Genomic DNA, 13,480 nt, shown 5'->3' with positions numbered 1-13,480 from the left:
TGCAATGTATCCAGCAATATTTTTACACATAACTACAGTAAGGCTGTTGTTTATGAAGATTATGTTATAAAGCATCGTATTATCGGACTTTGTTCTTGAATGTCTCCCTGACAAAATCTTGCCTTGTCTTTCAGCTTCTTTAAAACAAGTAAACAAGTGAGAATGGCGGAGCTGAAAGACAGAATAAAAATATTTTAATACATAAGCAACTTTTCCAAAATGTTTCTGCTGCTTTTGTTCATTGCCATCTTCTTCATCTTATTGATCTAATATTAGTGCATTTTTTCTGTTGCAATCCACAAATGGTATAGGATAATATATTCATATAAGGCACTGCATGGTGGCTCACACACCTACTTGAAAGCTGCCCTGCATTGGTATACCATATTTATACTACGGGTCTGTGTATCAAGGGCAAAACTAGATTGCTTATATGCACAGCAAGAGTATGATGGGGAAGCCAGGATAGTCAGTCAGCATGTTACCCAATTTTAGGTGCTGTCAGGGCTGAAGTCAGACACAGGTCAGCATGAAAGACGCAGGGCTCTGTGGTTAGTGAAGTTAACTCTTTATTGAAGGAAATGGCATACAATTCAGCAAAACACTTCCCAGCAGGTCTTGCCTCTATGGACCACTTGCCAGGACTGAAGGTCCCTGCCTTCCACCCTCTCTAAGGCTCATCCCAGATATTTCCCAAGCAGTCTCAAACTGCATCTATGCACCTCTGGTCTCTGTTTTGCCCTCCTCATTATTCTTTTGCCCTCCTCATTATTCTGTGCATTCTTGGAGACCAGGAATGAGGGGAGTTTGTTGCAGCAGGAGAGGGAGACTCCCTGGATTCTTCAGAAGCCTCTTGACCCCCGTCCTCTGCTTCAGCCTCAGAATCTGAAGTGCTCCCTGCCACAGGCTCTTCCTGCGCACTGAACTCCCCTTCAGCATCCAGCCCCTCCTCCCAACCTTCTCCCTCTGACCTTTCTTCAGTGTCCCACCACCAATCCGGTGGCTCTGAGCCTTCCTCCTCTGGGGGTTCCCTTGGGAGTTCCCAGGCTGGTGCCTCCCACTCTTTGTAAAACCTGTCCGACAGGTGCGGCAAACAGGAAACACAATATTAAGAGACACTATTATATCCAATAGCCAGCTACAAACCCACACTGTGGCTAGGCAGGGTGGCAGGTAGATGGTGCTTGGCCAAGTAACCACAACAAGGCATAAATAACCTGCACTACAGGCAGTTGGACTAGATAACCCTTGGGGTCCATTCCAGTGCTGTGAACATGCAACAGTAGAGCACAGTCCACACAACATGGGAAAATGTCATTCTGTTCCCACACATACTTTTTTTTTTAAGCATGAGAATGCAAGAGGGAAAGTAGTGGTGCAGATTTACCACTTAGTACCAGAGCTCAAACAACAAATCTTAGCAGGCAATGTTTCCCACCACACCACCGGGCAAACAAGACCCACAACCACCCACAAAGAGATTGTGCTGGTCCAATTAGGATGTCAGTGTTATCCTAATGAGGTTATAAGTTGGAGTTGAAATGTATTGCCACTGTGTGGAAAGTGTTCCGCACATGGACTTCATGCCAGGGTCATAAATCTAAATTATTCTGCTATGAAGATCATGATTGGGTAGTGAGCAAGCCATTATTTAACTTGCAGATCTTCAGCCAACATACCCGGTGTACTTGCATTGTAGAAACCAAAAATATTACAATATAGATAGTGTTGATATGTATATCCCCTCATCTTAAAAATCAATATTATGGTTTGGAACAATCTTATTTGAGACTTGTGAGAACTTGTGGATTTTCACAACAATACTTTCCCAATAATATGTCCTATATTGCTCAATGATCCATCATTCTATTTGGCATTGACTCTCAATGCAGCTGGTGCGCGAAAAGCTAGGAACATGACTGACAGTCCAATCCAGTTCCAAGTTAAGCCAAAGTAATTGGACTTGAACCAGTTTATTGCCATAGATTTCAGTGGAATTCGATCAGCTTAAACACAAATACCTTTGCTGAGAGGTGGGCTGAGATATAAGACCACAACACATTTACTTTGTAACAGCCTATTAAGATCAGTTGGACTGCTCTAGATTGAGGTTCTGTATATGGAACCATAGGTTGTATATAGTTGAATAGAATATATTTTAAATAAATAATACTTGCGGATGGAGAAAGGCTTCATAAATCTCACTTCTCTGCTCAGACTAAGACCCAGTGAATTCAGTGGGGCTTACTCCCAGGTCAGTATCTATAGGATCACTGCCTTAGTTAATGTATAATCAATCTGGTGTATGTATATCCAACATAATACTGGTGGGAGGTTTTCTGATCTACAACATTGCTAAACATTCATTCCATTTAAAACCTGCTGGTGAAAAGAACAAGACTGATAAAGATTTTTTTAAAAAAAAAAAACCCAACACTAAGTAGTAGTAATTATCATTAACCATATTATGTCCTAAATGCATTGCATAGAAATTGCATATAAGTCATGAACCACTGCTCCACAAACCATCTAATCTAAAATACATTTACCTGTGTTAAATAATCACTGTGTCCCAACACTATGTGATCCAGCTGAACTTAATTAACTGGTTCCCTAGAGTGCAAGGTACAATCCTGGCTTAACAGCAATTTAACCCAAATATACAATTGCCCAGTTGCCCTGTCACCTTGAAAAACTAAGGTTGTCCCCCCACCACAATTATTAATTGCTGGTGTCAGTTCATCTGGCTCCATAAGGAGCCAAACCTCAAAGCTCTTCCACCAGAGGGAGCCATGTAAATTTCCTTTCCTCCCTTGAAGATCTGTAATCAGCTAGAGACCACATGCGTACAAGGGGGATTTAAATGTTTTGTTCCATGCATTCATTTAGCTGTTCACGTCCAACACCCAGGTTGCTTTTTAACATTTCCCATTAATCTTCCTCGGGAACTAGTAATCACTATAAATATTATGACAAAGTTATTCTCTTAATTATTAAAACCAGGCTGAGTATCTGGAGGGCAAGCAACACGGTAGTCTTGTACTGCAGAAACAGCTTTCATAAAATAGAAGTTTCTATAATCAGGGAAGAATAAATTCCTAGATTCCCCCCCCCCTTTTTTTATTTCTTACAAAGTACACCTGTCAACGTTCATTTCCCCTCGTGTCATAAACTCAGGGTAGGAGCATTTGACAGGAATCACTATAAAAGAGGCTGTGGCTAAATTTATCCTTGTTTCATTTCATATAGACCTTTTGCTCTCTGTTCTGATGGGGCTGTTTGAAAAGAATGACCAAGGTTTGATATTAGGCATCTAGGTCATGGTTTCACCTTGACAACAGCTCTTTCGTTTCAAGCAGTAACATTTGCCAGGATCCCTAAGGTACTTTCATTTTTGTCAATCCCTGTTTTTTTTAAATAAAAAAAATGCTCTGAGGGAAAAAAGAAGAAGATAAATCTTAATTCACAAGCTGCAAGACTATCTCTGTGTCTCCAGCACAAAACTTCAAATTCAATCCCAAAAGTGGATGTGTATTAGAAGTCTGCAGATTTAAACCTTGTCCACCATGATCAAACTGGATTTATGGAGCATCATAACTCTCCAGACACCATCCTGCAGCTTATTAATTTAATAGACTCCTGTCCATTCCATGATGTTCCTGCCCTGACAGTCTCTCAAGATAAGGTGAAAGCCTTTTGACAGGACAGAGTGCATATATATTTTCTTCTGTTTTCTTGTGTATGGGGTTGTCGACAACTTCAAATGTGTGGCTCTGCAAATTTGTGCTGCCCCTTCCCCCTTTTAGCTTTGCACAGAAGACAAAAGTAGAAACATCTCTGCGAAGCAAAGTGTTTGTGAGAATGATGGTTTCCTCAGTCCCAAAGACTTCAATAAACTCAGGGCTTGAAAAGTAAAATTTAAGAAATTTCTGATATTGGGACACTCCCACTGGCAGGAGGGCAAAATGATTTTTGACCATTCTCCCTTTCTCAGTCCTGGAGCCCCAAAAAATCTGCTCCCCCAAAACAGTGTGGGAGGTGGTAAAGGGGTTATGGGGGAACTGGCAATAACCACCCCAACCAGCAAGATTGCCACCATGCACCCTGCCCCATCTGCCACTGGCAGAAAAGCAGCATCCAAAATCATATGAGCAATCTTGCCCAAAATTAGCACCGCTGGTTGCGGCACTTCTCCACCACTGGCAGAGGTGGCAGGGCAAGCAGGGGAATCACAAGCATGCCAGCTGGAGGGCTTCTGCCACCTGAAGCAGAGGCTGTGCCTCCCTCATGGCTGGGCTGGCTCTGTGCAGCTCAGCAATAAGTTACCAAAAAGGCACAGAATTGTTTCTCAAGTTCCCGCCAAACACACATACCAGATGCTAGCAGTCAGGGCTGGCCCTCCCATGAGGCAAGGTGAGGCAAGCATCTTGGGCGTCAGGATCCACAGAGGCAGCAGATCCAACCTCCAAGAAATGAACCACATGTAAATCTTCACATGCCTCCTGTTCCTGATATAAATGTTCACTTCCCGCAACCAAGTTCCTAATGTACAGCTTCATTCCCCCTTATTCATTTGTGGAGGGACTGGGAGGAGCATTTTGTGGTTTGTGTCAGGTGCCCGAATGTCTTGGGTGGACCTACTGGAACTTCAGAGAGAAGGGGTATCTCCAGAAAATAGCACCACCAGGTCGGTAAGGTGGCATTACGATCATACCGCTGCACCAGGAAGGTAAACGGCATTTCTGTGCACTCTGGCACTCATTGTGGTGTCCCGTTGCGCCAGAAGCAGTTTAGTCATGCTGGCCACAAGACCTGGAAAACTGTCTGTGGACAAATGCTGGCTCCCTTGGCCTGAAAGTGAGCTGAGCGCCACACCTCATAGTCGCCTTTGACTGGACTTAACCATCCAGGGGTCCTTTACCTTTTTACCTTTACCTATTACTACCATTCATTTGAGTCTGTTTATATAGTACTAACCTGTACTGTAAGCACTGCGCAATAATAAAAACAAGTAGGAACCTTCCAAAAAATTGCTTACAAGTTAAACGACGTTGTTGTTGTTATTATTATTATTACTTTTATTATTAAACAAAAAGAAGAAGAAGGGAAGAAAAGAGTCCTCCCCCCCCCCGTTCCAAACAAATATTGAAGTTTGTGCTTAAAAAGCTGAAGCATGCATAGATAGGCAGGTTTCAGGGAGAAAAGATTTAAGCACCTTTCTAAAGCATGTGAGGCCAAACATAAATTGCTACTCCTGAGCCAATTATCAATTATTATTTATATAGAATTATCCACTCGCATTTCATTAAGCATGCATTGAAAAGGAGTGGGAGAAGCGCAAATGCTTTCTTCTGCATCATCTCAATAATAACTAAGGACATAAACTACTTGGTGAGGCCAGATAGAAAATAATATCAGTAAATCATGATCATAAGTGTAAAAACAACCAATGTGGAACATAAAAAGAAATGACAGAAGGCTTGAGAAATATTTGTGCTGCCTACTTCGGCTGTGTAACTGATGCAGCAAACAGCTATTTATTATTTGTTTGTTTGTTTGTTTCTTTTACAGTTCAAAGGGTAGTCACTCCTGTTTTGTTTTTTGTTTTGTTTTTAAAGTGGGATTTAAATTTTTATAAAATAGTTTTAAAAGCAGCTATTTTATGATCTTTAGTTTTGAATGCAAGTTTATCTCACCAGTTCTATCTTAATTTCAAACATCCTCAGCCTTACGCACCACACTGCCATGGTCTCAGACATATATTAAACATGTTGGTTTTTACTGCATGGAGTTATCCTGTGGTGCTCTGCAATCAATTACTGTTATACCACCATCATTAATAATTTTCTTAATGAAAATGATTCTGTTGATCTCCGTTGTATTTTAATTATCAGAGTTAAGCATAATTACACTGCAGCTCTGAGCTGGCATGTAGACTCCTTTAGGGCGCAATTTTGTTTTAACACACTGATAATGTAATTTTACATTGTGTCAGTTGTTTAGTTATTATCCAGTCGTACAATTCTGCTGTATTCCTGATAACAGATAATAACCTTAGCACCTCCTATATCCTGAAGTCATTTAAAAAGCAATATTAGAATTTCACAACTAGCTAACTTAATCGCCTTATGATTTTATAATTCCCACTGCTAAATATTTGTATAGGCCCCCTCTCTTACCAATACCATATATGTGTGTGTGTGTGCGCGCGCACACACACACACACACACACACACACACACACCATGATTTAGGTAAGATACACCTAATGTGTGCTTGTCCACAGATTCATTTCATTGTGCACAGTTTTGTTCGGTAACTAGTTTCTTTTTCCCTTCATTTAAGGCCTGCCTTGCACTCTTAATCAATTGCATTCTTAATCTAAGAGTAATAATTAACAGCTCAGATTTTGTTTAATAGCAGCTATTCAATTTGTCATTTTCTTGGTCTGAGTATATACAGTACTGCACTCAAATGAGCAGCTAGCTGACAAGTATGTGTCCTGTCCAATTCTGCCACCATCACTTCTCTGTTTAGATTGCTCCCAATCCAAGACCGGTAGGTACCTTAGTGGTGCACTCCATCAGTGGAAGAAGCTCACTGTATAGCTCTATCTTTCTCCTGGTAGTAAATACAGCTATCCAAATATATTTTATTTATCACACTTATATTCTAGCTATTTTATTGTTTCTATATAATTCTGCAGCCACAACAGGCTAATTCAACCACAACAAACTGACACCAAAGAGCTAATTCATATATGATGCTGCCAATTTGCTTAACCACAGTTAAGCAAGCCAGGAGTGGGTCACAAGATCACGTGTCCTATTGCCCTTTCCATCTCTTCCAGAATACAAATCTCCCTCACAGTGCCTACCTAGAGTTAGCTGTAAACACAACCATGATGCTATCCATAGTTAGGGCTAACCATGGTTCAAAGGTCTCAAACCACAGTTTGGACCTGCTTTTAGGTCCTAAGCAAAAACTGTGGTTAGCTCTGACCACAGTTAAAGTTGTAGTTAGCATAATGAATAACCATAATGGATAACCAAAAGGGAGAACAGCAAATACCATCATATGGCCCTTTCCAAATTTGCTTACCCATGATGCTTCAGTATTGGTTAAACAGATGCACAGAAAATAAGCATCCAAGTTCTTTAAGCTATCACCAACCATCAGGAGAGTGAAAGAATATGCTTTCATCAGCATGTTCTAGTTGAAGGTATTTCTCCAATAGCAACCAAGAATTTGGGAAAAACACCTTTCCTAAGGGAAATTCAGGACAAATCCAATGCACACATAACCTTCATTGACATTCCCATTTGTAGCAGTGCCTAGTAGGATTATTTCATTTTGATCTGACAACTATTTTCACAAAAGTACTCAATCAACAAGTTGCACACCAATCTTTTAATATAGATAAGATCATTTTATGAAAAGTAAGGGGTTATATTTTTTTCAACTGGGAAAACAAATACGTTATGTCATCTTGAAGCTGTTACAGCCCCAATGATATCTTATTTTGTGTAAATTTTGAGGCATGAGATAAGCAATTGTACTTGCTCAAACTGGGCACATGAAACTACGGTAACTTAAAAAATTAAAAAGAAAGACTGTGTTGGAAAAAATGATGAAGTTATTGCAACTGTTATTAGTCCTTCAACACCTAGAATAAAACATCTGAACATAGCAGATGAAATGTCATTGGAGTACAGGAAGCATGCATCCTGGGGTGGCAAAATTCCTTCAGCTGATTCACTTATGATTCACCAGAATGTGCCATTGGTGTCTCGCAGGGCCCGGCAGGTAAGGGAGGCTGCAGCCGGTCAGCACTTTCCTGTGGAACACACCATGTCTGGGGCTGAGAGTGTGTGAAAATGTGGATTCGACAGCATGTGGTGTGAACCAAAGTTCCATCTAATCTAGTATACTGTTTCCCACAGTGACCAGCCAGGATCTACAAGGAATTTCTAAGTTTATGGTTTATGCATAGTGCCCTGGAACCTACTGAAGGCTAGGTAGCCTGGAAGTATTTTAAATAATCAATAAATATGCAGGCAATAACTCTCCCTGTTTTATGCAACCTCTTGGTTCATGACCAATAACCAATAACAAGTGTAACCCCTCATGGATTTGTCCAATCCCTTCCTAAAACCATCTAAAGTAATGTCCATCATCATATCCTATGGTAGTGAATTTCTGTCTATGTGAACCCCAGAATCCTGTTTTTCAATATATACTAATATTTTAGTATGCCAATACTGGCTGACATCCCCAAGGAATTTTGATTGCATGGAGAAATTGTGTCTTGATGGAAAATAAGTCCCTAAACATGCACTGAAACAACCATAGAATTTCCTTGAATAATTCAACCTTATATGTAGTACAGTGGTACCTCGGTTTACAAACACAATTACTTCTGGAAGTCTGTACTTAAACTGAAGCATACTTAACCTGAAGCAAACTTTCCCATTGAAAGTAATGGAAAGTGGATTAATCTGTTCCAGACGGGTCCGCGGAGTACTCAACCTGAAGCGTACTTAACCCGAGGTATGAGTGTAATTGGTTCCGGAAGTCCGTACAGTCATACCTCAGTTTAAGTACGCCTCGGTTTGAGTATTTTCAGTTTAAGTACTCCGCAGACCCGTTTGGAACGGATTAATCCACTTTCCATTACTTTCAATGGGAAAGTTCACTTCAGGTTAAGTACGCTTCAGTTTAAGTACTCCACGGACCATCTGGAACGGATTAATCCACTTTCCATTACTTTCAATGGGAAAGTACGCTTCAGGTTAAGTACGCTTCAGGTTAAGTACAGACTTCCGGAACCAATTGTGTACTTAAACTGAGGTTACCACTGTACTTAACCTGAAGTGTACTTAACCTGAAGTGAACTTTCCCATTGAAAGTAATGGAAAGTGGATTAATCCGTTCCAGACGGGTCCACGGAGTACTTAAACTGAAAATACTCAAACCAAGGCGTACTTAAACCGAGGTATGACTGTACATGATTTTACCACTTCAGACCACACCCTTCTCCATATTAAAAGCAATCTGCATACAGTAAATTAGATGTTAGGATAGAGAGGTCTAAAATAGTTTGTTTTCCTACATGTGAATAAAGGGGATTTTTATGTCCATCATTTAACAACACAAAGCACAATCTTCAGTCTAAAATGGTACAGTCCAGGAACAATTTTACCACCTCATCTGCTGTTGGGCTAAACTGCCACATTTCAGCATACATACACAATGATGTAAATTGGCTCCTCTTCAAGAAAAACATTACTATCAGACCTGAATTTAAACAACTAGCTCTGTAGCAGGATCAGCCCTTACAGATCTTCCTCATAGCTCAGGCATTGCACCTTCCAGAAAACTGAGAGAATACAAGAGGGTGTGAGGTGGGGGTGGAAAGAAACATGTAAGAAGTCTATAAGAATAAAAAAGACGTGTAAGAGACTGTCAGCGAAAACTTTCAACTATGAACATCCTGGATTTCTATTCCTGATGTATCTCTAGGTTGAAGTTGTACTTTGGATAACTGCTGCAAAGTTTCCATATAAACAGTCCTTAATACCTTTCAAAATAAATTGCAATTTCTCACGCATATGAAAAATGTTACTGTACGCAAACATCAAAATACTGTGCTGTTTTCTGCTGCTAGAGCAATGAGTCACACTACACTTTAAAATGATGCAGATTCATTCCTTTTTTGGCTCAAGGTTTTTCCTTAACTAAATCAGGTATTTTCAGGTTACAAAATTAATTTATTGGTGTTTTGTAATTATAAAAGGAAGAATGCATAAGACCTTAGTGTGCAACTACTCATTTTTAAACATGCAAATTCTCTGTTTTCAGTGTTTCAATTTTCAAAGGCTTGTAGCAGTTTAAAGGCAATCCTCTTATAAGTGTACAAATTGCAATGATTATAGGAACAAGTTGTAATTGTTTCTAGTAAGTTTTAGTAGCCTTTGATGTTATGATTAGTGTTTTGTATGTTAATATAGTGATATGGGTGCTTATTTGCCTTGCTGGTTGTATGCAAAATGGTCACTAGGTTGTCGCAGCAAACAAATCTTTCATCTCAGTGGCTCTGTTTGGTAAGGAATAAAAAAACCTAAAATAAATTGCTGTAGAACTGTGCAATTTCTGAAGCAATCACAAAGCAGTGAGACTGGGGATTTATAGAATTTGAAACCTGAGCTTAGTTGGAAAGACTAAATGGAGGAGGGATAAATACAGCATTGACTATGCTAATGGGGCACAGCAGCTGTATTCACAATTTCTTGACTGAGCAGTCAGGTATCATAGATCTTTAGTACCAATTCAGCATTGCAGGTTTAATTTTATACCTTTTAAAAAAAAAAACAACCTCAGGCCTCTAGCTATTGATCAAAGGAACACTGATAGGAGCTGGGGTGACGTTCAATCTAATAAGGAGTTGTGACCAACTTTTATCTATACAGGTTTTATACTTTTATCTATACAGAACTTAAGTTTTGCCTTTGCTCTAAATCCTCCTGTGATCCAAAGTCCTAGCTTGAGAGTTGAGATACCTGCCTATTGCACTGTATTATGACACAACAACTTCAGTTATGCAGTTGGGCTGCTTAAGTTCCCACTAAAGTTAATGGGATTTCAGCAACCTACTGGTGTGTAGGATTGCAGCTATAGTCCCTGCCCACATGGTAACCCACACACACAATACTCTTGTGACCACTGTGGATCCTAGCGTATCATTTTGGGAAACACTACAGTGGAAAGCAGTAATTGCCATGCATTTTAAATAGCATCATGATGTCATTAATGAGCAAAGAACCTTTTTGTTTGTTTACACACCATGAGCCAAAACTAGCTGCCTTTCAATACTTCATCACTGTCAAGGTTCCAACAATAAAATTTCTTACAATTACCTTTCAGAAAATAATGCTATTTTTCAACAACATTTTTAAAAAAATGTCAAGGTTCACACACTTTTCACGAGGCTGGGGTACGAGCACAACATTTTGGATTTAAATCAGGTTAGAACTGCAGGTTAACGAACTACTTAATGAACTTTCAAAGTTCAAAGAAACTAAGGGGTGGGGGAATCAGAGAGATGCTACATTTCTACAAGTCTTTGAACAAGTCTGTAAAGCCTAGGACATACTTTTGGACAGTGGCTTAAATGGCAGGTAAATTAGGCAATGGCTTACAATGGCATCAACATTTTATATAATACAATGCATCGAGTATAAGAAAGCTGTTTGCTTTTTTTTCTTAAGTGCTTTATCTGTTTGAATCTTAAGTGGTAATAGTATGCCTCTGCTTCACACTCATTTAATGCATAATGGAGAAAAACTAATTTTTTTCAGGTAAAAAATGGAATAATGCTTCTTAGATCAGAAGAAGAGAAATGAGAACCACAGGCCCGCCTTTGTAACCTGCATTTGCCACCTGTTATGCAACAGGCACGTTTCATCAGCACCGTTTTAATTCCTTGCAAAGAAAGTGGAAGGGAAAATCAGCTTGTGTTTACCTTTGCTGTACACAATGCAGTTGTTTTTGTTGTCTTCCACTCCTTGCCAAGTCACATCCAGCAGCCACTTGGGGCCAGCAGTCAGCACCATAGGGACTGGAGCCTTTGTCTTCTGGAGAAAGGATGATAACAAACAGATGCCATTTGCTTGCATTGATTAAGAACTTGAATAATAATAGTAATAATCATTTTATTTGCAAACAACTAAATCTCCAAACCCATAAGCCAAGGCCTTATTCCCCAGCCTCGGGACTTAAAAAAAAGAAAGAAGAAGAAGTAGAAGACGGCACTAGCTGCAAAGCTTTAGTGCTTTCATAGATCTGAATGGCGGAATTATTATCAAGGATTTTTCTGAATGATAGCACTGGATCAGATCTCCAAGATTAGGCATACCTCTGGTGGCTTAGAATTATAAAGGGAATGCAGATGACTTTCACAGAAAAGAGCCAAGTGTTTAGAAGTGAACTTTAGACACATTGTACTTCATTATCAACAAGATCTTACTATTTCCTGAAACAGACAGGAAGGAATTTAAAGAATCGGTATCCGTTTCAAAGCTCTGTCCTGGGTAACATTTATATTATAGTGGGAAATTATTCTGAATGGATAATGTAATTTCCCCCCCCTCCTCCCCCCTTACTGACTGCTGATGTGCTGCTCTACTACTGTTGAAATAATAATGCTAATGATTCCACATGCATGATCTCCAAGAAGAAATCTAAAAGCAGCAGCCAGAATTCATTTGAATGAAGCCCAAAAGGAGTGGGGGGGGGAGGCATGATACCCACCCTTCTTCACAAAGGCAAAGTGACACATTTTATTACGAAACACATTTTGTGTGCTAGGGTAGAAAAGTTCAGGTTATTGGCACTCCGTCTCTCTGCTAAATCTAGATGCAAGGAAGGAACTGATCTGGAATTTAGTAAGCCTTATCAACATAGGCTGGTAGTGAAATGCCGGTTAGACATTTATCATTCACCAGTCCTTGTTCTGTATATCAAGCATCATGAAACTATGACTCGGAATACAGAGTACAATGAAAAGGGTCTCAAGGTAATACTCCACTAGGTTCTTCCCCCCCCCCCCAAAAAAAATCTGGATAAGATCATTTCCCAGCAGCTCCAAACCTTTCTGAGAGAAATTCTGTTTCCATGACTGAGTCAGAAGTTTGAAGCATAGATTTAAAGCCAAATCCGGCGGGTTCATTAATAGGTTGGAAAATGAGACACTGTGACAACCCCCCCCCCATGCTGCCCTAACATTATGCTTTGTGGCACAGCTGGGAAAGACAGGCTCGAGATATGTGGGCTGACACTACTACGCTACAAACCAAGCAATTCAAAGTTGTAGCAGTGTGATGGCTTATTACTTTGTTATTATTATTTATTAAAATTATTATATAGTGTTATGTGGCACCGCTGTGATAGAGCAGCATTGGCAATGTTTCACCTATGCTGTTTTCAATGGGCTTTTCCAACCACTATGGAAAGGAACTGAAAACCTACAAACCACACCCTATGCACAGGCTGCCTACAGATGGAACACTAAACTATGGTTTAGCGTTACATGAACGAGTCTTGAACTATTAGCTTCCTCTCGTCATCTACAAGGAAGAAACAAAATAAAAAAAAATCCTTCCAGGTTTTTTATTTTGGTATGAGCTTTCGTGTGCATGCACACTTCTTCAGATACACTGAAATAGAAGTCCCCAGACCTGATGAAGTGTGCATGCACACGAAAGCTCATACCAAAATAAAAACTTAGTTGGTCTTTAAGGTGCTACTGAAGGATTTTTTTATTTTCCATCAGTAGAGGTTAGCAGAGATACACCAAGGGTGGTAGCCAATCATGCTAGTTCTATTCAGGGTAGACCCATCAAAATTAATGGACATGACTTCTGGTAATTTCTATGGGTCTGACCTGAGAAGGACTAGCATTGAATACAACCTCTACACAAAC

General features: G+C 39.8%; 1 protein-coding gene across 1 annotated transcript in view; it reads right to left on the bottom strand.

Moving 5' to 3' along the window:
* The window catches only part of ZFPM2 (zinc finger protein, FOG family member 2), a 328,000-nt gene that overhangs the window by 110,536 nt on the left and 203,984 nt on the right, over nucleotides 1-13,480 (bottom strand). The window contains exon 5 of the mRNA XM_035125261.3: nucleotides 11,522-11,633. Coding sequence (XP_034981152.3) covers nucleotides 11,522-11,633 — 112 coding nt within the window. The remainder of the gene's footprint in view (nucleotides 1-11,521; nucleotides 11,634-13,480) is intronic.

Source organism: Zootoca vivipara, chromosome 8 (genome assembly GCF_965207765.1).
Source record: "Zootoca vivipara chromosome 8, rZooViv2.hap1.1, whole genome shotgun sequence".
Lineage (NCBI taxonomy): Eukaryota > Metazoa > Chordata > Lepidosauria > Squamata > Lacertidae > Zootoca > Zootoca vivipara.
The sequence above is the reverse complement of the archived record's forward strand: the minus strand, read 5'-3'. Positions and strand labels throughout refer to the sequence as shown.